This window comes from Rhipicephalus microplus, chromosome 3 (assembly GCF_043290135.1).
Source record: "Rhipicephalus microplus isolate Deutch F79 chromosome 3, USDA_Rmic, whole genome shotgun sequence".
Classification (NCBI taxonomy): Eukaryota; Metazoa; Arthropoda; class Arachnida; order Ixodida; family Ixodidae; genus Rhipicephalus; species Rhipicephalus microplus.
This window is the reverse complement of record NC_134702.1, coordinates 263330707-263356686: the sequence shown is the minus strand read 5'-3', so window position 1 is coordinate 263356686 and position 25980 is coordinate 263330707. Positions and strand designations below refer to the sequence as shown.

General features: G+C 48.5%; 1 protein-coding gene across 6 annotated transcripts in view; it reads left to right on the top strand.

Annotated features, from left to right (window-relative positions):
- The window catches only part of LOC119168408 (uncharacterized), a 626194-nt gene that overhangs the window by 107595 nt on the left and 492619 nt on the right, over positions 1–25980 (top strand). For all 6 annotated transcript variants that reach the window (XM_075890976.1, XM_037419821.2, XM_075890977.1 and 3 more), the window contains exon 3: positions 8125–8283. In XM_075890976.1, the coding sequence (XP_075747091.1) occupies positions 8125–8283 (159 nt within the window). The remainder of the gene's footprint in view (positions 1–8124; positions 8284–25980) is intronic.

Below are 25980 nucleotides of genomic sequence, written 5' to 3'. Positions count from 1 at the left end.
AGGAATCTCTCACAGGCACCACCTTGGAGGTCAAAATGTAAGACTGGTTACACACTACGACTACTACTACGACTACGAGGGATGAACGCGTGCCGCTATAAGGAGCTTCGCTCCTAAAAAAACCGGTGGAACGTTATGGTTTCTATGGTGAAAGAAGTGTTGCAACGCCAGCGGTTGCCGAAGTAGACGCAGAACAGCACGTGCATGCGTCTTCTCTCTCTCTCTCTCTCTCTCTTTGATCCCTTTCCGCCCCTTTTCCCCTATTTTTGATATAAGTTTCAAGCGGTCAATTAACTCGGTCTTCTGCCTGGTGACACTGACTAGTTCATGTCTCCGGTGGCGTCTCTGCCGCCAACGCCACACCACCGACATTCGGCGATGATGGAGTCAATCATGGCACAATTATTACACACGAGGATGTTCAAGGCGTCACCAGCTGTGCTCTTCAACACAATGTTGACCTTGTCTGCCTCTGACATGTCTTTGTCGCACTTGCGGCACAGTGTGAGCACGTCCTGAATGTAGGCGACGTAAAAATCAGTGGATGATTGAACACGCGAAGCGGGTTCCTGTCTGGCTGCCATTTGTCGAGAAAGAGACCGGCCGAACAAATCGCGAAGTTTCTGTTGGCACACTTCCCAGCTAGCAAGGTCTTACTTGTGGGTCTCATACCCCGCGCGTGCGGTATCCTGTAGGTTGAAAAGGATATTGGCGAGCATAAGTGTCTCATCTCACCTGTAGTGCTTGCTCACGCGCTCGTATAAGGTGACCCATTCATAGACGTCAGTTTTGTCGGTTCTGCAAAATGTGCCGGGGTCTAGAAAATGGGAAGGAATCGCAGGTGATGGAGCAGGCGTGGACTGGACTCGGCGCACTGCCTTCAGGTATCGTGGCTGGACGAAGGTGACGTCCGCTACGGAGATCTAGATTCGGGATGTTACCCAGCACACCCACCAAAAAATGTCACGGGAAGTATTTATTTCAGAGTCGTGAGTCTGTAGGGAAGCGGGATCACAGTGCAGAGGGCGCACAGAATGCCAGACAACAGGGCAACCCAGGCTGAGCTCCCCAACGAAACTGCTGTTGTCTTTTAAATGCGAAGCATTCCTTGGCGAACTTTGGCGACTTTAAGCGTATCTATCTATCTATCTATCTATCTATCTATCTATCTATCTATCTATCTATCTATCTATCTATCTATCTATCTATCTATCTATCTATCTATCTATCTATCTATCTATCTATCTATCTATCTATCTATCTATCTATCTATCTATCTATCTATCTATCTATCTATCTATCTATCTATCTATCTATCTATCTATCTATCTATCTATCTATCTATCTATCTATCTATCTATCTATCTATCTATCTATCTATCTATCTATCTATCTATCTATCTATCTATCTATCTATCTATCTATCTATCTATCTATCTATCTATCTATCTATCTATCCACCAGTTTCCAATGCCACTATATGGGAGGAGGCCATAGAGGTCGATACCCACGCAGTCGAACAAGCGAGCCGGGCACGGGAGCGACTGTAACATGCCAGTAAGGTGCCGCGGAGGTGTCTTGTTCTGTTGCCAAGTAGTGCAAGACTGAACGTATTTCTGCACAAAGCGATACACTCCTCGTCAGGAATATCGTTGGCGCAGCCTTTCGTAGGTTTTCCGGACACCTGCGTGAGTACTTTGGGGATCTCCATGGAAATTCATGCAAGTGTCAGAGCGCATATGACTATGGACAGCAAAGAGCCGCATTCGACCACCAGGCATGTAGTTGCGGCGGTACAAAATGTTGTCTAGCATGTAAAAGTGAGCTGCTTGCTGGCGTAGCGCTCTCGTTAAAGGGACAGCAGATGTATCGGTAAGGTAGTGAAGTAACAAGACAAAGTATGGGTCTTCACGCTGCTCCGAAAGCATGTCAGTGGTGTCGAGTGGTGACAAGGTGGTAAAAAGGAATGACAGAGAAGCCACATCTGGTGTTAATGACGATCAGGAAAGTGCATCGGCATCCGCATGCTTGCGACTGGAACGATACTCGACACGGATGTCGTATTCCTTCAATCGAAGTGCCCAGTGCCCAAGGCGTCTGAACGGGTCTTTCAAGGTGGACAGCCAACGTAGAGCGTGGTGGTCTGTGACTACGTCGAAAGGACGGCCGTGAAGGTACGGGCGAAACTTCGTCAACGCACACATTATGGCCAAACACTCTTTCTCTGTCACGGAGTAATTCAATTCAGCCTTCTTGAGAGCGCGACTTGCATAAGCGACTACGTATTCGGCGTGGGTGCCTGTCCGTTGGGCAAAACTGCAACAAGACCGATGCCACTTGCATCGGTGTGAATTTCTGTGGCACCAGTGGGGTCGTAGTGATGAAAAATAGGTGGTGGGGTCAGCAGGTGGCACAGCTGGTGAAATTCGTCGTCACATGCAGGTGACCATGCAGATATACCGTTGCTGTTGGAGAGCAGACTCGTAAGAGGTGCGATGATTGACGCGAAGTTGCGCACAAAGTGCCGAAAGTAGGAGCAGATACCAACAAAACTTCTCAGGGCTTTCAGTGATGTGGGCATTGGGAAGTGAGCGACAGCTGGAAGCTTATCGGGATCCTGAAGAGCACCGTCTCTTGTGATGACATGTCCCAAGATGATTTGTTTTCATGCTGTGGAGTGGCACTTCTTGGAGTCAAGTTGTAGGCTTGCAGAAGTTATACATGTAAAAATTTTGTACAGACGACCAAGATTTGTCGGGAAATCCGCTGAAAAGAACACGATGTCGCCCAGGTAGCACAAGCAAGTCTTCCAATTGTGGGCACGCAAGATGGTATTGATCATGCGCTCAAATGTTGCAGGCGCGTTGCAGAGCCCAAATGGCTAGACTTTGAACTCATATAGGCCATCCAGCGTTACAAAGGCTGCTTTAGAACGATCACATTCAGCCATTGGCATCTGCCAATACTCAGACCGCCGATCCAAGAATCTGAAGTACTCGGCACCTTGTGAACAGTCAAGACCATCATCTATTTGCTGTAGCGGGTAGACATCTTTCTTCGTAATCTTACTTAAGCGACGATAGTCTACGCGAAATTGAACGACGCAATCTTTTTTCTTTACCAGAGCCAGAGGTGATGGCCAAGCGTTTGGAGAAGGCTGTGTGACTTGTGGGGTCTCGGTGAGGCGAACGAGCGCCTCGCCACGCCACGCTCTTGGAGTAAACGGACACAGCAGATGCGGTCGGTACAGAGCACACAACATACATACATTTATTAACTAATTTAGACGACGATATCGTCCGCCGAATGATACACCAATTTCAATTAACACGCTACCATACAAACAACATAACGCAGTGACACACTAAACACACAATAACATGATAAACACACATTAACACACCCAACACACTAACACATACCCAAGGCGGCGTCGCCAATGCCTGACTTTCCACAAGGGACCCCGGCGCGAAGCCCGCGGTGCCGAGCACCGGGAGCCCACGCTACAGACAACCGTTCGCGGCAGCCGCCACGCGCAGAAGAGGCTCGCTCAACTCTCGCCCACCACCAAGGCATGCCTTCCGCCAGGGGCCACCGCCGGCGCTACCACTCTACCAACAGTGGTACTCAAAGCGAACACAACGCCATCTATCGCCCGGCGGTGGTCACCACCGAAATAAAGCCTTGGGGCGAGAAACGTGCGCCACGCGGCGCAGACAACTTTACAGGGGGGGTGTCAGCACCCTCACAGACTCCACGCTTAAGCATGTCATCTACTTGCTCCGTAACAATGGTGCGCTCTTTGGCGGAAAACGTGGTAAAGACGCTGTCGCAGAGGGGAGTGTGAGGTAGTGTCAATAGTAAAAGTGGTAGTCTTGGTGCGGCACAAAGCAGGTTTTTGAAAGTCGAAAAAAGAGTGAAACTTGTTAAGAAGAGCAACAAGTTGGCGGCGATGCGAGGGGGGAAAGTAGGCGTCAATAGCAATGTCAAAGGCTGACGAACTTGATGGCTCAGACACAAGAGTCTGAGCAATGTGACATGAGGTTTCACCGGGACGAATAATTTCATCGATATGGTCGACAGGTTGTACATATCCTAAGGATTTACCATAGAGTAACCCAATGGGGCAGTTAGTGGTCGGTAACAACATTATGGTTGAACCAGATGCAATTGTAAGAACGGAAAATGGGAGAACGATGCCCTTGCGCTCAGAAAACACCGGAGATGGCGTAAACACCACGGTGGCGTCAGGTTGCGCCACACATGAAAGGGTATTAGGGACAGAAGCTTCCGGAGGCAAGGTGATGTCGTCATCAGCGATGAGTTTGCAGAGGGGAGAAGAACGATCAGGCGATGCAAATTCACATGTTGGCACAAGGGACACTTCCGCACGTGAACAATCGATGATAGCTTCATGACGTGATAAGAAATCTCAACGCAGGATGACGTCATGAGAGCAAGATGGTAGAACGAACAATTGGACGATGTACAAAACGTCTTTGATGACGACGCGCGCCGTACACACAGCCGAGGGATGAATCCCTTGCGCGCTTGTCGTGGACAGCACCATGCCACAGAGAGATGTGGTCACTTTCTTCGGTCTCCGACAAAATTTTGCGTAATTTACAGAAACGGTGGCCCCGGTATCATTTAGCGCTTGTGTGGCGACTCCCTCAACAGCATCAATATTTTATGGTAAAAATGGAGTTATTGAAAATTGCACAGAAGTTGAAGTTCTTGCCTCTGGAACTGCACTGATTAGTTCCCTCCTCAGGAGGAGGTCGATGACGCATAGGTGATAGCGAACGGCGACGAGAAAATGGGAAACGAGCAGTTGATGGGTGGCCATCCGAGTCGGAGTGCCTCTGTTCGTACGCTGACGTGGTATTATGCTGCGGCGCGTAAGTAGGCGTTTCAAAGGAGGCGTATACGCAGGTGTCGGACGGCGGCGGCAGAAGCGTGCAGTACGACCAGCGATGCCACACGCGAAGCAGATAGGACGGTTGTCAAGGGTGCGTCACTTATTAGATGGACGAAAAAAGCGAGGTAAAACCTGTAAACTGGCGGCGAGGCCGGAGGAGGAAAATGGGAGGAGGTGTAGCCGATACGGAGGCTGGATGCGGCGTGGGCCGTGCGACCCCAACTGCGTAAATGAGAGGTGAAGGTGGCGCAGGTGGTGCGTAGCCGGAAGTCGAGAGATCAGATGATACCGAAGTGCATGGGTAAGGGGCTGGAACTGTAGGAAGGGCATCGCTAATTTCGGTGCGTATGGCCTGGTGCAGTGTCGAAGACGGGCTTGTGGTGGGTACGTCACTATGCGGCAGCAGCGAAAGCTGGCAGGTGACTTCCTCTCTGATGAAGTATTTGATCTCGTTGGACAAAGTTCCTTAGCGAACGTTGCCATTTGCGAGTGCAGTGACCGAGATCCAATCTCGTGGTGGGACCCGCCAAAGTCGGGCGAGGGAACTCTGACGACGCAATTCATCAAAGCTCTGGCACAGGCTTACGAGCAAAGGCTTACAATTCGTGAAGACAAACGAACCTTTTTCCAAAGAGTTCGACCGTTTCCTTAGGGGTGCGGTACAGTTGGAAGACAATGTATAGGCGGCATCTCAGATAACGAAGCATGCAGAAGGGACGTTCAACCTTCAAGGTGCTCACAGCAAGCGATGTGCAAACTTAGAAATATTTAAAACGCATCACGACGCTGTGAATCAGCACCAGTCGGTTACAACGGAACTCGTTCAAAAGCTCACAATCGCGTACTTTCTCGGAGGAGTGAGAGTTAGAGATTCCGAATGCAGAAAGGGTTCACAGCAAAGCGCCGAGTTCTCTTGCGCCGTCTTGGTTTTTGCTACAACGAAGGCATGCGGATTGCGAGCGCAGGTCGGGTGTAGTGCTAAGGTACAAGCAAACAACTTATACGCAGTTACCGCTCTTTTTCCCTCCTCTCGTCACATCTTTGTTGCCCTTCTTCTCTTCTCCATGGCGCTGCGTGCACTGACCCTGCCATTCTCCGATCTTACCTTCTTGCCCTGAAGGATGACTTCCCCGTGCTCCCGCATGGTTTTCCTTTTCGAGCAAGCACGTCTTGACGCCGGAAAGCTTCGGAAAACGACGTGTGCTGGAACAAATTTTCACCGATCAAGCGTTTTATAATGAATTCAACCTTTTTTTTTTCAATTACTTCTGCACTTTATTATGTGCAGTCAGCAGACTGTGGCAGTAGCCCGCCCATTATTGACATTTATAGGGTGAAATAGAAAGAGGTATAGCAATGTCGAATCATACAGTGCGAAAAAAAGTTATGCTCTTTTACATTTACCTGATTGTTCTTGCAGTGTGTTGTAAAAAGTGCCAATGCCTCGATTATTTCCTTGTTTTTTTATCCATACGACAATGTAATCTTAGAAAAGGCAGTACAGCAGACACGTTGCGCTATGCGCGTGCATTGAATGTGAAAGCATGTATGGAGCTCTATTCCTGCACGTGCACTACACGGTCGGGTGGTTATGGTGCTCAACTGTTGACCCGCAAGTCGCAGGTTTGATTCCCGGCCGTTCGCGGTGGCGACATTTTTGGTGGAGGCGAAATTGCTCGATACGTTTGTAGTTAGACTGAGGTGCACGTTAACAAACCCCAGTTGGTCTAACTCTCCGGAGCCCTTCATTTCGGCGCTTCTCATAATTATATGGTGGTTTTGGGAGATTAAACTGAACAATTAATATGGCAAATATAAGTGTACACCCTTGAGCTCTTCCATTAACACCCTCACAAACGGCCTGCTAACAGCCTTTTCCCACTTATACTCTTCTTAGGGTGTACAAGCAAAGAAAATGGTGTTGAGCCATTTAACAAAAGGTGTAAGCTTGAAAACACCCTATAAGGGTGTAAAAAAGTTTACTGTGGTGAGGTTTTTTTTTTGATGATAGGAACTATAAAAAAATAAAAAGTCAAGGCTGCCTTCCGGCTCTACGGTTTTATTTTAGGTTAATTCCCTACGTAAAATAAGTGGCTGAATCCGCCCCCGAAGCAGCCGTGACAGTGTGTTTGGGGTAGTCTAGTCCTGCCTGCCGGTGACAACGTAGAATGCGATGTTTTTAAGAGCCGGCCAATACTCCTACGCATACTTCCCTTAGGCATCCAGTCTACCGAAATGAGACCTTCGCTATGGACGTGAAAAGCTCAAGGGCTAAACGACAGCTGCAGGTAAAGTGTTCTATATTCACCATCATGGTTGCTAGCAGCGCAAGCTAACACTCCCTGGTTAAAATGAACATATATAACCCTTAAAGTGGACGAATGGGGACCGCCGCTGTTGCTCAATCTGTTGAGCATCGGACCCGCTAGTAGAAGGTTGCAGATTCGGTTATTGCCCACCGCAAGTTATCTTTTCGTTGGCTTTACTTTCTCTATATTCAAAGAAAATAATGCAAGTTACATTCACTGTACTTTCCTTGGCCTTTCTTGCTGTTAGCCATAATTAATGTGGTGTCGAACAATGAAAAGCGAGCCCTTGAACCTCCCATTTTTTCGATATGAGGCACATGGCTCAGTAGGTATTAACGGGTTCTTTTCAACCACCTGGGTTTCATTATCGCGCGTCGAGATACAGGAGCGTTCTTTTGATTTCCTCCAAATAAAATGTGGCTGCTATGGATTGCAATCAAAGCGCTCTACTTCGCAGCGAGCCTACTTACGTGCCAAGCTACCACGGTGGGTCACAATGTAAACTATATGAAAAGTGAATGAACAGTGCTGGCCCCTATAATTGCTATCACTATGATTGACAATATGAGGCATTATTACCGAACTCAGTAGACTTTTTCTTCACGAAACATGAAAAGATATGTGATATATGTGGCAGTTTATAAAATTGGACACACCACCATATCAGCAGAGATAACTGAAACATATAGAAAGCGCGTTTTTGTCGACAAATTTCGACTGGTGGAATAGTATTGGTTCGGTTTAACGTCCTTCTCACGTGGTCGACTCTATGATGTCCACTTGCGTGTTAACTTGCAGCACCATTCAAGCCAACCACAGGAAGTGATTCTAAAAGCGTGATCCCGAGGTTTGAAAAATGCGCTCATGATCCCGTCTCTGACAAACGGCTCGCAGCTTAAGGTGTTCGTGCCGAGGGAAGCTGGCCGGCCGTGCTGCCGCTGGGTGTACCCGATCGTGTTCGGTGGTGGCCTGGTCAGTGGAGACGCCGTCCACATTGACGTCACTGCAGCCACCAGGACGTGTGTACTGCTCACGAGCCAGTCGTATCCTAAGGTGAGTCTACCTATAGCGCACAAGCAGGTGGCTTCACTCGGTGGCGCGACACCTTGTGGTGGTTGCGGGATGAGACGAGGTGTACTGGGGAGCATGGGAGGACTGATAGACATGCTGACCTGCTTCGCAAAAGAGACATCATTGACAAGTGCGCTTATTTAACCACACATGAACACTCCTTCAGGGCGCTTTGAGCATCCTCATTCCGAAAATGACGTGTTTCGGCTGAAAACACGTGACTGATAAGTGACAAAAGGCGTCGGTGCCAAATTTTCAGCAACTCGAGCTGCCTGACGTTACCGCGTGGATGTATCCTAAACCCCTTGTTGTTGTGCCCTGGTTGATAAAGACTGCGATTCTGCTGCATACCCGCATACCATGGCCCGTCATACGCAGATGTTGGACACGCGTGACAAGTGGAAAAGGTTTATAACTTATGCTACGGGCCTCGCATAAATTTAACAATGAACACACACGCAGTGCTTCTTATTGTAGTTTGTCTGTTCATTCAGTTGTGACCAAAAATTATAGAATACTCGTGTGGTTTTCCAGACAGGTGAGTTCATATCTTCTTGCTTAGGGCTTATTGCTAACGACACATGCGAGTAGCGTCCTAATCATTGAATTGGGCTTCGCACCCGATAGTTGCACAGCTTTTTGAGGATGCGTATCGAATGCTGCGCGATTTATTCACTGGTCGGTAGATAGGGCTACAGTGTAGCCTCACCTAGGTAGCACTGTATACGCTATCTTTCGGTACCATAGTTGTGCCTTTGATAGACTTCGCTGCTTGCGCCCCAATTCGTCAAGCGCATGTGCGAAGAAGGTGTCGTTTTGAGGGAAAGCCCACTTCACGGCCGTATTGATGCTGGCCACCACCACTGCTTCACCGCCATGCACCCTTTCCTCAATATCTCTTCTCTCCTTACCAACGCTGCCCTAAGCAGTCCGCCGAGGCAATCCGGCTGAGTGCGGAATAATTTAGGCTGATGTTGTGGGGTTTCGTATGGTCCGATTTCGGTGAATTTAATGTTTTGATCGAGGCCAATATGTATATTCATGAGCAGCTTGAACTGGAATGCTAAAGATACATTCAATGGTCGTAGGGGCTAAACGTATACTTGGTGAGATAAAGCATGTTAATAAACTTAAATGATTGTGAGGAAAAGTGTGTCTGAAAATTATATGTGCCAGAACTCATATCAGTACACTGCGAGCGATTATAATCAAATAAACGTGAATTTGGCATTGCAGCATATACTGCTCACGAAACTACGCCAGCCAGCTGTCGAAATCGTCTCTCACTGCAGGTCGAATGCATTCAATACGGTTCATTACAGCTCAATACAGCTCAATACGGTGCGTTATTTATTGTAGCGTAAAAGTACGTTCTGAATGCACATCGCCATAAGTGCCACGCTCAAAATATTTCTCTTATAGAGTAGTCATAAGTATTCTGACAATATCTTCGCGATAACAAACAGAACGTATGACTTCTCACCCACTGGTCCGCTAGAAATACTGACTAAAATTGAACAAGACAGAACGATAAAAATGTACGCGAATGAATGTTGGGATATTCACTTTAGAGGTCTATTAAAATAGCGTACTTCTATGAAAGCACTCCGCATCATAAAGCTTGTAGTTTGTAACATGGACACTTACCAAGTGTCCATGTTATGCGATATCTACCTAAATATGCATAAGAACTTCGTCAGCTTGCGTTATTGCTAAAACACAGAGAGTTCATTTTTAGCACTTGTTCTCTAATAGAAGCTACTGAAATATAAAGTGCTGGGCTCCAAACTACGTGAAACCAGCGATCTGTTTAAGTTAATTTATGCAGAATCGCATCTCTGGCAGTTTTCCTGTTTGCTATCTTAAAAAAATCATTACATTCCGCAGAGTATGTAATCGAACAAGTTTTAGCACCAGTTTCACCTAAAATGCTTGCTTGCTCAAGGTGTCCTCTTTTTTTCTTTGAATCAAAAGTTCTTGCAACAGCGACACGTTACCAACAAGCGAGAAAGCACGTGGAGCCACGTCTACTTTTACATTCGAGAGCGGTAGCTTTCCGGCTTAACGTGGACGCTTCGGTGTACAAGATGGTGGACGTATGAGCAACTTTGTTTTCGTAGGGAGCATATACAGTAACTAATCGCAACTATATATAAAGTCAAAGCTTTGCTGCAAAGACGAAACAATGAATGCAATGACAACAAGTTGGAAGGTCACGCGAAGAATCGCAAGCAGACCGAAGCATGCCCCGCGTTTCTCACGCACAAATTACGCACGAAACGTAAACACAGGTACATATGAACGCGAATAGCTTATGACAAACGGTACATAACGTGCAAAACATGCATAGCCGCTGGATACCTAGCTGTATCTCAAGAAGCTTTCTCGGTGGCTATAGTGTGTATACTCGCGCACATGTTGTCAAGTGCCGTTCGTGACTGTGGCAGCGACGATTGCACAAAATCAGTATAATCGTAAAGGTGAAACAATGAATGCAATAGCGACAAACTGCAGTGTTATATGTAGTGAGGCTGGCAGTCAACTCATTCAGATCCGATCTCACGTAACTCTACAGAACACCGGCGTAAGAGAACACGGCCACTCCAGGGACCCTCTTGGCACCGTTTTTTCGATTTGAAAACGCAGCCCATAGAAGCTCCCGCCTGAGGTGGGAGCACAAGGTGCGCGCTGATTTTTGCCGCGATGCAACCATAAGACCCCCCCCCCCCCTGCCTTTGTTCGCTCACGAGATAAGCGTGCGCGTTGACGACCGCGGTCAGAAAGGTGATGTTCGCTCCGCAGAAAGAGGAGGCTAACACTTCCTTCCCCGTCCATCCATCCATCCATCCATCCATCCATCCATCCATCCATCCATCCATCCATCCATCCATCCATCCATCCATCCATCCATCCATCCGTCCGTCCGTCCGTCCATCCATCCAGGTCGAATGCGTCCATCCATCCATCCATCCATCCATCCATCCATCCATCCATCCATCCATCCATCCATCCATCCATCCATCCATCCATCCGTCCGTCCATCCATCCGTCCGTCCGTCCGTCCGTCCGTACGTACGTACATACATACATACGTGAATCACGGCGGTGGCAGCGGCGATTGCGAAAAACCACCTGAGACTGTTCATGTGATTGTTATCGCAATAAAATTCTCCGTGTCCTGATGGCACTAGTAAAAACAATCACAAAATATGCAGGAGCTAAAGTTTGCGAGTGGGGCGAAATTCTCCTCAACCTGTCCTCGTGGTAATACAAGTGCGCGTGAGTAAGACCAACAATGAATCGTCAAACGCCAGTGCCTCGTCCACCGACCTCTGGAAGCTCAACATCGTTCAGAAGCATGAGGACAGGCCATCTGCAATGAACACTTGGACGGACGCCTGAACAGACATGTGCAAGCGCGGAAACATGGATAGATTGACGTACGCTTTGCCCCACTCTTCGATGTTCACTCCGTAGATATGTGTGACACCGTTTTTATTAACATGCAATACTACTGGCGACTACGACGACTACGACGACATGGACTTATGACCCGTGGCGTAAGAAGCTTCGCCCCTAAGGTGGCTGCGCTCAACAGGGTCTACGGGGCACTTTCGCTTTGCGCTTGGCTGAAGTTTCTTGATTGTGGTGTCGGATTGCGTTGCTTCGTCAAAGACGAAAGGGTGCTGAACATGGACTGCCTCATCCTCATTGACATGAAATATTTCATAGGTGAAACAGCGGAAATAGGTGCGCTTAGCACGCAAGCATCGAGCTTATTCGGCGAAGCGAACCAGATTTACAGCAACTTGAAAACCTTTCTAGCGAAGGCAAGAAAGCGAAGGCGAAGGCTCATGTGTAGCAGGCCTCTCCAGAATTCGCCAGCACCTCTGCGCTGCGTGACTTTACAGGCAAGGCCCTAGCAGTATGTGAGGAAATTAAGCTGTGACTTGCGCTGCTAATTAAATGCATCCCGTTGAGTTCCGTTGTCACGTGAACATCTGACTACGCATGCTGTTCTCTTGATTACAAAACAGAGCTATGTCTGGGCCTGTGTATATGAGATAAGGTAAATCATATCTTTGACTGTAATAGGACTGCTCCTTCCTTTTCGTTAGGCAATCCGTGTTATTAGGTTTCTAATTATTACATTCGTGTGCTTACGAACACTCGCTTGTTTGTGCTGGAGCAGTAAATATTCAAAGCAGATAAATGCACGCACACTACGCACCCAACGAATGCACGGACATGATATATATCTGCGCACGAACATACATTCACGGACGCTACGCACGTGACCTTCACGCGCACGCTTTTGCGCGTGTATATACACACACGTCAGATACAACATGTAGGGGGGGGGAAAGGACTACAGCAGCTTATTTTCAGAATGGCAGCACGACTTGCACAGAGAACAAGCATTTGCGAGAAATTGTCACACACGTAACGCAACGAATTTCCCAAAGCACTTGCTCGAATAAACAAATTTATACTCCGTGCTCAGAGAAGCCCAAATATTGATTACAATGCACACATGCTAAATAATGGTGCACTCACAGAGGAAAATTTAGTTGTCTTGAGCTAATTGATTAGAACAAATTACCTTAGTTTCATCACCTCCTTTCCAATGCATAAGTTTAAGATTTGCACCGTTCTCCGTCGTGCGTCGTCTAAATACTTCGGGAAGGAATAGATCAATACGCTGCCATCTTTCCACCTCGATGCGACGCATTGCAGCTCACTGCAATAGTCTTTGAACATAGCTCTTCTCTCTTTCGGGTTTGCATGTGTAGGCTGGTGAAAGTTAAGGAAATATGTGGGGCTGCTTCTCAATACGCGCAACGTGGTAACATCATGGATAACTTATCTCCTTTCAAGGTTGACGCTGTTGCGACCGGGTCTTGCAGCACCGGAAATTTGGGATCAAGATTTCGGGGCAAGAGGAGGTTGAATTTCGTAGAGAGCTTTTATTTACATTATTTACATGGCCCGGGCTCTATGGCTTAAAGCTCTACTTTGAAAGCTGTACATTGGAAAAGGATGTCTATTGAACAAGCTCCGTGAACCACCCTAAGCAACCCGCGAGGGCTCATTAAATACAGTCTCATCTCCCCAGATCCCTAGATCGGGGAATAGGTCTATACAGCACTGTCCAATAACATGTCCCGCAGCACCCACGAGTGTTATTCTGCCGGCAACGCCCCCAACGAACACACATACACAAATACACAAACCGAACACGTGTATGATCCCGGTGATGCTGCCTGCTCCGGCGAATTATGTTTGAGTGGGGTGAAACGAGCCGGACATCTCGCAGCTCGGGTCGACCACTGTCACAAAACGAGCGCTCAAAGGGGGCGCGCCGCCGGGTTCTCGCGGCGAAGCGCCAGAGAGGCGCCTCGGGGTCAATGATGCAAGGAGAAAACAGGCATCCAAAGACTCCCCGGGCGCGCGTCTCTCCCCCTTAGAGGCGTGGGTTCGCCGGCGAACCTCCTCACATCGGCGGCCGGGCGGGCCATGGAGGGTTCTCGGTGGAGGGGGGCGTGGTGGTGCGGGGTTGCGTCGTCTTTCAGGGACGGCCCTCGTACCGTCTCGCGCTTTACCCAGCCTTCGCTGCGTATCGCGCCGACGAGATGATGTGGGCTTTCTGGAATCTCGCGCGGAGGGTATTTGATCGAGCAGCGGAGGTGGGAGATCAGGAGAAGAAGGAAGTTAGCGCCAGTGTGCGTGGGGTTATTCCGCCGCGTCTGTCAGTGAAGGTTTTGTCCTTAGTGACAAATCAGGAGATGAGGAAAGTTAGCGCCAGTGTGCGTGGCGTTATTCCGCCGCGTCTGTCGGTGAAGGTTTTGTCCTTAGTGACAAAGCAGGAGAAGAAGAAAGTATGCGCCAGAGTGCGTAGAATGTCCCGCTTTGTGGGCGAAGCCTTTTGTTTTCCGTGACAAAGGAGAAGAAGAAGAGGATTTCCACCTGAGGGGTGAAGACACAAGCTACAGGGAAGAGTGTGTGTCTACCGCTATCGAGCGAAGACGCGTGGCAACAGCTGCGTGTGTGAAGCCGACGTGTTTCCGGCGAAGAAGTTTCGAGCCTGGAGAGTGGTCAATTGAAGACGCGAGGTTTCCTGGAAGAGAAACTACGGGGGCAGCGGAACGACAACAGCGCTGGACTTTAAGTGAGTGATTCTCGGAAGAGTATCATCCAGACTTTTGTTCCAAGAACTTTGGACTGAATAAGTTTTCTAACTCTTTAGTCTTTAAGTGTCTTGGTTGTTGGATGCATGCGACTGCATTGTAGTGCGTATTGTTATCTGTGTCCGTTGTTTCGAGTGTGGCTGATTGTACTGCGTAGTACGTTGTTTGAATGGTGACATATTGTATTCAACTATTGTCGAGTGTGCATACTTGTTTATCGTTTTGATCTGCCATAATGGAGAATATAATTTTGTTTTGTTTATTAACTCTCGGCTCTGACTTATAAGTGGTCCTATTTGGCGCTGGCGCGCCAAATAGGACCACTTGTAAATTGTCCACGCTTTCGTGGTGTGGTTCGGGGGCCGATACTTCGGCCCTTGGAGTTAGCCCGGCGATCGCCTCCCAAATTAACGGGGCTCGTGACAACCACCCATGCTTTGTTCAACGGCAGTCACGGTCTAGGCGCCTCTGAGGGGCCGTGCCTGGAAATATGGTGCGGAATTGAGCGTCGGCGGCTCAGAGACGCACAGCGTGATGACCCAACGTTCGTAATCAGCGGAAGCTCGACATTGTGGCTTTTACCGGGACACGAAGACGCCACATGTCCTATCTCCGCGCGGATTCGAAGGACAGCGGTGCTCCGTAGAGTAATTTCAGCAACGCAGCACCTAGTGCATGGAAAAGGAGCGTGTCTTGTCGCGGCTTCTTATCTCCGAAAAATGCGGTGGCTGCCTTTCTTCCTTTTTGGCGGCCGTGGCAGAAAGGTGGCTCACCAAACCCAACACCTCTTCCACCGGCGGGAAACACGCGACCTGAGGGTGACCAGCCGTACAAGTTGCCCGAAGCATCGTTGTTTGGCGGCGTAATCCAGGCCACTGCTTATGACGCAATATGGCAATATTCAATTACCAATGAGCTTTTTTTTCCTATGATTGCACAAAAATACACACACCCACAGGCACGAGGGAGTGCCCTTCCCACACTGAGGCACACCGAGTCCGGAAATTGATGTCAAAAGAACATTTTTTAAACAGTAAAACTAAAGCTCAAAGCAGCAATCGAAGCGTTTCTCTTAGCTTTCGCCGAAGCTCTCAATCTCTATTCGAAAATAATCGTCCTAATAAACTGCTTTCAAGAAAATAACTCTAAATTGATGCGCTCTCCATGACATACTTGTGTGCCAGCGTTAGTAATCCGCTGTAACCTACCGGGCTTCATACTTCTGAAAGAAAGCCTTTTGCTTTACGCTGTCTTTTAGACCCCGAAATTTCATGCCGCCAAAGCTAGTTGTCACTTTCCTTTGAGCAGACGAAAATACAGCTGCCGTGCTACACCTGCATCAGGAACATCCCCATTACACGTACGGAAACGCACGTCATAGTGCTCCTGCGTATTGTCGCGGGTTATAAATTACAGGGGGTTTATTTAAAAACACGGACTGTGGGACTTGTAGAGACGCTCTCAGAGAAGGCCGCTAAGATTGTCGTCTTCTTCACTCTGCTGCGCTGCGCCTCTCGAGCAAATCCGCGTTCTTCGTTGTCGTCGCTATCTCGCCACTAAAGGCAGCTATGCACGCGGCATTACCCTCCCGCCAAAGTGAGCGTCGTCCCGACGCTCAACAGGTAGAGATGCGGCCATCTAGTGTTTACATCACTGAGAGTGGTAAAGTTTGATACGGACCACGTGCACTGTCTCAGGCAGATGCTGGCGACGTTTCGAACAAGAGGAGGCGTCGGGCACGACTTCGTACGTCACGTCGCTAAGACGGTGCAGAACCTTGTAGGGTCCAAAGTATCGGCGTAGAAGTTTCTCTGAGAGGCCTCGTCGTCGTACAGGAAACCAAACCCAGACTCTATCTCCTGGTTGATAAATGACGAATCGATGGCGAAGGTTGTACCGTTGGGCGTCAAGTTGCTGCTGGTTCATTATTCTGACGCGAGCAAGCTGCCTTGCTTCTTCGGCGCGCTCAGTGAAGTCTGCGGCGTCTGTCTCTGAATCATTGCAATCGTAAGGCAGCATGGCGTCAAGCATTGTCGTAACTTCTCTGCCATGAATTAGTGCGAACGGCGTCATTTTTGTTGTTTCCTGGCGCGCCGTATTATACGCGAATGCGATGTACGGCAATATTTGATCCCAATTCTTGTGTTCTACGTCGACGTACATGCAAAGCATGTCAGCGATTGTCTTGTTAAGTCTTTCTGTAAGCCCATTCGTTTGTGGGTGGTAAGCTGTCATCTTCCTATGCGCTGTGCCACTGAGCGTAAGCACAGTGCGCAAAGCTCGGCTGTAAACGCGGTACCTTTGTCTGTTATGACGACAGCTGGAGCACCATGTCTCAGAACAATGTTCTCAATGAAGAACTGGGCCGCTTCAGCTGCAGGGCCACTCACGATTGCCTTGGTCTCCGCGTATCGGGTGAGGTAGTCCGTCGCCACTATAACCCATTTGTTGCCACTGTCCGATGTTGGGAATGGGCCCAGAGATCCATTCCGATTTGAGAAAACGGGGTTTCTGGCACGGGGACAGGATGTAATAGTCCAGCGGGTTTGACAGGTGGCACCTTGCGCCGCTGACAGTCAATGCATGTTCGGACGTAATGTTTAACCTCTGCTGCGATTCTTGGCCAGTAATATTTTTCTTTGATGCGTGTCAGTGTTCTTGTGAAACCGAGGTGGCCCGCAGTGGCTTCGTCATGGCAGGCTTGTAAAATTTCGCTGCGGAGAGCTCCAGGAACTACCAACAGATAGCTTCTACCTGTTGATGAAAAGTTCTTTTTGTACAGAATTCCGTACCGTAAACAGAATGACGATAAGTTCTTCGAAAACACTCTTGGTGCATTGGCGGCTCGTCCGTTCAAGAATTCTATAAGCGAGTTGAGCTCCCGATCATCTTGTTGTTGCCGAGAAATGATAGCTGCATCAACAACTCCTAAAAAACCTGGGAAATCATCATCCTCTATAGCCGGTGATTCAATCAGTGACCTTGACAAACAGTCGGCGTCTAAGTGTTGCCTTCCGGACTTGTAAACTACGGCCTTGTCGTACTCTTGGAGCCGTAAGCTCCATCGTGCTAAACGTCCAGATAGGTCTTTCATGTTGGTCAACCAACAAAGAGAGTCATGGTCGCTTACGACTTGGAAAGCGCGGCCATATAAGTACGGGCGGAACTTCGCAACTGCCCAAACGACGGCCAGACACTCCTTCTCCGTTGTTGAGTAGTTGGCGCGTGTCAACGTTCTGCTAGCGTAGGCAACCACTCTCTCCACATCATCTTGGCATTGGACAAGAACAGCACCTAGGACCACATTGCTGGCGTCTGTATGGATGGCTGTTGGTGCATTCTCGTCGAAGCGAGCGAGGACAGGTGGAGTTTGTAGACGCTGTCGCAGCTCGTTGAATGAAGCTTCTTGCTCTTCACCCCATACAAATGCGATGCCTTCCCTTGTAAGGCGGGTGAGTGGAGAGGCGATGTGTGCAAAGCCTGCTATAAATCGCCGGTAGTAGGCGCAGAGACCGAGAAAACGCCTGACCGCTTTCTTATCAACAGGCCTTGCGAACTTTGCGACGGCTGCTGTTTTATCTGGGTCAGGCTTCACACCTTCGCGACTGATCACGTGTCCCAGGAACTGGAGTTCTTCGAAGCCGAAGTGGCATTTTTCCGGTTTGAGTGTGAGTCCAGCGGACCGTATGGCTTGAAGGATGGACAGTAGCCGCTTTAGATGCTCTTCAAACGTGGCCGAAAAAACGATCACGTCGTCGAGGTACACAAGGCATGTTTTCCATTTCAGGCCGGACAGAATGGTATCCATTAGTCTCTGAAACGTGGCTGGGGCTGAGCATAGACCGAAAGGGAGGACTTTGAATTCATAAAGCCCGTCTGGCGTCACGAAGGCGGTCTTTTCTCGGTCGCGCTCATCTACTTCTATTTGCCAGTATCCACTTTTAAGGTCCATTGACGAGAAGTAGCGCGCATGCCGTAGCCTGTCCAAAGAGTCATCGATCCGTGGTACTGAATAAACGTCTTTTTTGTAACATGGTTCAGCTTACGATAATCGATGCGGAAACGCAATCTGCCGTCTTTCTTGTTCACGAGTACCACTGGCGATGCCCAAGGACTCTTTGATGGTTGGATAACGTCATCCTCTTGCGTCTTCTTGACTTGCTGCTGGATTACCTCACGTTCTTTCTGAGCGACGCGATATGGGTTCTGTCGGATCGGTCTTGCTGTGTCTTCAGTAATTATGCGATGCTTAGTCAGATTTATTCGACCCACTCGTGATGTCGATGAGAAGCAGTCCTTGAACTTGTCGAGCAGCTCCATAAGACGGCATCTTTCAGTCCGTGTTAGACTCGGACCGATATCAACTGCTGGTGTATGTGGAGGTGATTGAGCTGTGGCTTCCCCTTGAATTAGAAGACAGTCGTGAGAGTAGTCGAGCTCTTTGAGGTACGCCACAGCCGTGCCTTTACCGATGTGCCGGCGCTCACTCGTGAAGTTGGTCAGAAGCACGTCTGCGCGCCCATCCACTAAGCTGACGATACCGCGAGCGATGGCAATGCCTTGGTGAAAAAGAAGGTCATTGATGCGTTCGGCTATGGCGTCTTTATTACAGTGCACGGCGCAACACACGGAAACAAGACTACATGACAGTGGTGGCACGCAGACGTCGTCGTCGACCACACGTAACACCCTAGGTTCTTGGTCTAGTTCAGCGGTCACAGACTTGTCAGCGGCGAATGTGATCACACCGTCGCGTATGTTGACCACAGCACAGTACTCTCTTAAGAAGTCCATTCCCAGAATCATAAGTTTGCAGCACTTCGGTAGGATCAGAAATGTGGCTACAAATGCCACATTCTCAATAGTGAGTCTTGCTGTACATTTTCCCGTGGTAGTCAATATCTGACCTCCAGCACTTCGGATATAAGGGCCCGTCCATTCCATCCTGACTTTCTTGAGTTCGTCTGCCAATCGTTCACTCAATATGGAGAAGTCTGCACCCGTATCGACTAAGGCCGTCACTTCAACGCCGTCAATCGTCACAGCGAGGTCGGCAGTCACAGTTTTCTCGGCGAAGTCTCGACGGCTTGCAACCTTCCCCCCAGAGGTCGCTGCTTTCAGTTTCCCCGCCATGGGCTGGGAGACCGACCTCTGACGGCGTCAGCAAAACTACGGCGGCTTGCTGAAGCAAAGTGAGCTGGTGATGGTGACCGCGTCCGGAAGGTAGAAGAGCCTTCCCGCCTGCCAGCCTGGTTGTCGTCGATGGGGGCACCGCTTTCGTCGAACTGTCGGCGCGTAGCTGTAGGTGCGGTATTCCGCACCTACAGCTTGGCGATGTGGGCAAAAACGGTAAATGTGCCCTGGCTCTCCACAGTTGTAGCAGAGTTGTCGACGATCCGCAGTGCGCCATATGCCGGTCTTCCGCATATAGGGCCGCCTGACAGAATCCTGCTGAGCCCAGGCTGCCACAGGATACGGTTCGAGGTACTGCGGCGCTGGCATGGGCGTGGGTCGACGAACAGCGTCTGCATAGCTGTATCCGTTCGGCTGGTACTATACTTCTGGAGCCAATGGACGACGCCCAGCGTCTGCATAGGTACACGAGTTTGGACGGTGCGGTGGAGCGGAATACTGCTGAGAAGAGGCAAACGCTTGTTGAAGTTCATGGCAATCGACTTCAGCGATGGAGGCTACCGTGGACTCCTGCTGCGGGGGCGCCTGTGACTGCAATGTGTATTTTGCGTTCTCCTTCGCGATCTCCTCACGCACGATCTGTCTAATCAGGTGGCGTAGAGAAAACTCGTCGTTTTCGGTAAGTGCGGTGGCGCCTGCAGCTGCGCCGGTGGCCGGGCGATCAGACTGTCGGTACCGTTGCTGTAGCGCACGCTCTAGTGCACTGGCCTCCCTAGTGAACTCATCCACTGTTGTCGGCGGATTGCGCACAAGACCAACAAATAGCTGCTCTTTGACGCCCCTCATGAGATGGCTTAGCTTTCGAGCCTCGGGCATGTTGGGGTCCGCGCGGTGGAACAAGCGCACCATATCCTCAGCAAACATGGCGACGCTTTCATGCAGCTGTTGGGTGCGTCCTTAAAGAAGACGTTGTGCGTTTTCTCGTCGGTCCGCGTTACCGAAGGTGTCAAGAAACCGACGACAAAACTCCTCCCATGTCGTCAATGTTGCCTCCCGGTTTATAAACCACGTCTTCGCGCCGTCTTCAAGGGCGATGTATACGTGGAAGAGCTTTCCATCGAGACTCCAGTAGTTCGATTTAGCTACCCGTTCGAACTGCTCAAGCCAGTCTTGCGCATCTTCGTTCGGCCGGCCATGAAATGGTTCAGGAATGCGCATATTCTGGACCGTCACCTGTGCAGGACTCCTTGCCATTTCTCGTGAAGGGGTGGTTGTCGGAAGTGTTGCTCCGTTTAAAAGGCCAAATTCTGGTTCAAGACCTTGAAGGTGACGGCTTGAGCAGTGCACAGGCGTCTCCACGCGTGGCTGTCTCGTAGGGCTGGACACGGGGCTTCTCACAGGGGTGCTGATCATGAGGTGGTAGTACCCAGCACCTCCACCAGTGTCGCGGGTTATAAATTACAGGGGGTTTATTTAAAAACACGGACTGTGGGACTTGTAGAGACGCTCTCAGAGAAGGCCGCTAAGATTGTCGTCCTCTTCACTCTGCTGCGCTGCGCCTCTTGAGCAAATGCGCGTTCTTCGTTGTCGTCGCTATCTCGCCGCTAAATGCAGCTATGCACGCGGCAGTATATTACCTACTAATTCTGCTTAGCGGTTACCAACTTTATAAAAGCTACACATCAGCCCCCGAACCAACAAAATAAATTTCTTTATATCCACACTGGACACATGCGAACAAAACAAAAATCAAGAACAAAAAACTTTCGCATGAATCCTGACAACCTCACTAAGAATATGCTTGTGTCTCCACTCTCACTCAAAATTCATTTCTAATGTCGCTCTTACTCGACAAACGCTTCTGAGCGCGTCGTTACGCAATCACACAGCGCACACATTTAAAACCAAAACATACACTGCTTAAGAAATAAACAAAACCTAGAACTTGTTACCTAAACGCTAGCTCGTAGCTGAAATACTTACAAAACACTTTAGAAAATCAAAACCAAACTAAACAGCCAAACATAAAAAACAAATCTGCTAAGGAGCCTTTCGGAACACTCACCACTCTCACGCAATTTGGAGTCGAACGCGTGGCGGTCACTCCCTGTGGGCCTATCTTGGTCAACGAAGATAGGGACAAGCCCCGCCGTGGTGGTCTAGTGGCTAAGGTACTCGGCTGCTGACACGTAGGTCGCGGGTTCGGATCCCGGCTGCGGCGGCTGCATTTCCGATGGAGGCGGAAATGTTGTAGGCCCGTGTGCTCAGATTTGGGCGCACGTTAAAGTACCCCAGGTGGTCGAAATTTCCGGAGCCCTCCACTACGGCGTCTCTCATAATAATATGGTGGTTTTGGGACGTTAAACCCCACAAATCGGAGATAGGGACAATGACAAAACCCATTCGCTTCGCCTCTGAACCCCGCCGATCTTTTCGCTGTCATCATTCTGTTACGTCATCAAAGAAAAATATAAAACCCCTGGACCTGGTCTCCGTCGTCAGTAGGCTGGGCAGCGGCAGTGCCGGCAGTATGCCTAACCACTTCGTTTTTATTCTGCAGGTTTTCAGATTCCTGACGACCCTGAATCAACACTCCTGTGTAACAACCTGCTTTGAGCATGTGCCGACCACCGCTGCGTTATCGTTCTTTGGGAACTTCACGCCCAGCATCAACCGTTACCATATGGACTGCTCTGTCACGCGCGCGTGTGCCTTCCGTGGTGTGCCCTGCAGCTGTTTGACCGGAGTGCTACATGCGCAAGACCACCTCGACCAGCCAATCATCGACTGTCATCATTCTGTTACGTCATCAAAGAAAAGTATAAAACCCCTGGACCTGGTCTCCGTCGTCAGTGGGCTGGGCAGCGGCAGTGCCGGCAGTATGCCTAACCGCTTCGTTTTTATTCTGCAGGTATGTTATTTTGATCTTACCAAGTGTTTTTGCTCTGACGATCGGTGTTTGCTGCTGCTGCCCTGCCCACACAATTTTGTCAATGCTTGTTCTCATGCCGTATATAGTTTACGTCACCTCCTCTTGAGCGGCGATGTTGAACTAAATCCTGGCCCCCCCTAAACCTTCTGCCGCTAAAGCAAGCAGTAATGATGGGAATGCTCAGGGGCCCACGACACGTTCTAAGAATGAGGCAGGCACTGCTTTGATGGATGGTAACTCGTCTGTGGAGCAACTCCTTTCTAAAATCCTCGACGGTCAAAGTCAAATGGCCAAAGATATTCTTGACATAAAAAATTTTCCCCATACCGTCAACGCTAGATTGGATTCTCTGGATTCGCGTGTTTCGGCCCTTGAGTCTTCCCATGCCGTCTCAGCACCACCTGTTTCATCGGTACCATTTAACAGCGAATTTGCAGCTTTGTCACAGACGGTTAATGAACTGAGATTAAAAAATGATGATCTTGAAAATCGCGTGAGACGCAACAACTTAATCTTGCATGGTTTGAAAGAAGAGGACGATGAAAATAGTGACAGTCTCCGGGCTAGGGTATCACAAGTATTCAGTGATACCTTGCTCATAGACTGTCCTCCCATTGAACGTTGTCATAGGCTAGGGCGGTCCCGAGTCAACCATGTTCGGCCCGTCATTTTGAGGCTTCTAGACTTCAGCGATACAATAAAAGTGATGAAGAACGTGTCAAAGTTCAAAGGATCCGACTGCTACGTTACGGAAGATTATTCCCAAAGTGTGCGCTCTGTCCGGAAAAAGCTCTGGGATGCTTCTGCTTCATTTCGTGACAGCGGGTCTAAAGTACGTTTGCGCTTCAATAAACTTTTTATTGATGACATACGGTATACCTTAGATGCAACTTCTAACACGCTTGTTAAAGTACCCTCCCGTAGATCTTCACGTCACCCTGCTCCCACCGCTTAATCTTCATCTCCTCCCTGACTACCCCTATATCCATGTAATGGCCTAATAATTTTGAATGTCAATGCAAAAAGTCTACTGAATAAATTTCCTAGCTTTGTTTCTCTGGTATCCACGTTTTCCCCGCACATAGTAGATGTAACTGAATCTTGGCTACATGAAGGCGTTTACGACGCTGAGATAACTCCACCTAGGTACGCCCTAGTTCGTTGTGATCGACGGAGCGGCAAAGGCGGGGGAGTTGCTTTACTCTTTCAGTCGGACTTGACGTTCTCTGTTTTGCCTGTGCCTCTAGATGTTGAATCGGTATGGTGCAAGCTTTACTTAAACAAGCATCACCTCATGGTTGGTGTCTGCTACCGCCCACCTGGCACCTCCGTCGATCATATACGCAATCTCAATAGTTATATTTATAACCACAATATTGGTTCATCTAATAATATCTGTATGGGTGATTTCAATGCACCCGGAATTCATTGGCCTTCTCTGACACCTTTCGGTCGAGAACCTGGCCTCGGCCGAGAGCTAATCAATTTTTCGTTGTCGCATGACTTGGTGCAGTTGGTTAGTGATGCAACTCGACTGGACGCACTTCTCGACCTAATGTTTGTAAGCTCTAACATTGCGGAGGCTGGATTTATATGTGAAACTACCGAAGGTATATCGGACCATAAGGCGGTCATCGTGACCCTGTCTTATCCTGTGTTTAAAACCTTGTATTCGTTCACAACATTCCCGGATTTTAATCGTGCTAACGATACTTCGATCTTGGATGGCCTTGCTGATGCTTTTTCTCTGTTCGGATCCATGAGCAGCAACTGTGACGTAGATACTCTTGCGTCGTACTTTGAAAACATTGTAAAATCGTGCATTCATCGCTTTGTTCCAATAAAAACTAAAAAAACGAATAAGAAACTTCCTTGGATGAATAGAGATATTCTTCACCTATCTTGTCGTGTACGCAGGCTGAGGCGTAGAATGAACCTTGGTATACCTAATAGCACGAATGAGTTCCTGAAAGCTAAAAAACAGCTTGCCGCAATGATGGCTTCTGCAAAGGATTTTTTCTTTGGCACACAATTACACTCTTTACTCAAAAATAATCCTCGCAAATTCTGGACATCAGTTCTGCCTAGTAGCTGCTCTTCCTCCTCATTCTTGATTAACGGTGAAACTATTACTGATGACCAGAAAATCTCCCATGCGTTTAATATTTACTTCCACTCTGTATTTTCCGTCGATAATCATGTTGCCCCTGCCTTCAACTCCCCTTCCGATATAGGCTCAATTACTGATGTAACTATCAGTCATGCTGGTGTGTTGAATCTTATTCTGAATCTAGACGCAAAAAAGGGAGACGGTCCCGATGGTATTCCAAAGTCTTTTTTAATTCGGTATGCGTTATAGACATCTCGTTACCTTACCATCGTATTTCAGAAGTGTTTATCCTCGGGTGTTTTTCCTAGCGCCTGGAAACTGGCCAAGGTTCGGCCGATTTATAAGTGTGGTGATAAGCAGCTTTTGCCAAACTATCGTCCCATCTCGCTGACACCACATTCCGGCAAGCTGTTGGAGCACATCATTTATAAACATATAATCGACTTTCTTGAGACTAACAACGTCTTATCTAATCTGCAGCATGGCTTTCGTAGGGGATTCAGCACTTTAACCCAATTGACAGAATGTACCCATGACATTTATGCAAGTCTTGACTGTGGCCACCAGGTCGACGTAATATTTATTGATTTCGCAAAAGCTTTCGACACTGTTTCGCATTCTAAGTTGCTCAAAAAACTCGGTGCCATCCTAAAAAATTGCAGTCTAGTAGACCTAATTGCCAATTTTCTGTTTAATCGCTCCCAATACGTTAGCTTTAACTCTGGCAATTCATCTCAAATCAAAGTCACATCAGGGGTACCACAAGGGTCCGTTCTTGGTCCTTTATTATTTTTGATTTTTATTAGTGACTTACCACAATCTATTACCTGTAAATTACGTCTCTACGCCGATGACTGCGTTCTATATAACACCATTAACTCCGTTCAAGATCACTATCTTCTCAATGATTCGTTTAGTGCCTTTTGCTCTTGGTGTGACACATGACAAATGAATATCAATTTCCGTAAAACTGTCTCGATGTCGTTCACTACCAAAACGCAGAATTCCGTTTTCAACTACTCTTTCAATGACCTAATGCTCCAAAGGGCTTCAGACTATAAATACCTTGGCGTGATTTTCACCACTAACCTCTCCTGGTCTAATCATATCAATTCAGTCTGCACCAAATCTTTTAAAAAACTAGGCTACCTAAGACGTACCCTCAGAACTTCCCGACTTGAAACTAAATTACTAATGTACAAAACACTAATTCGTCCAGTTCTTGATTATGCCTCTATCGTTTGGTGTCCGTACAAAAAAAGAGAAATAAAACAAATTGAATCTTTGCAAAAAAAGCAATTCGTTTCATCTGTCGA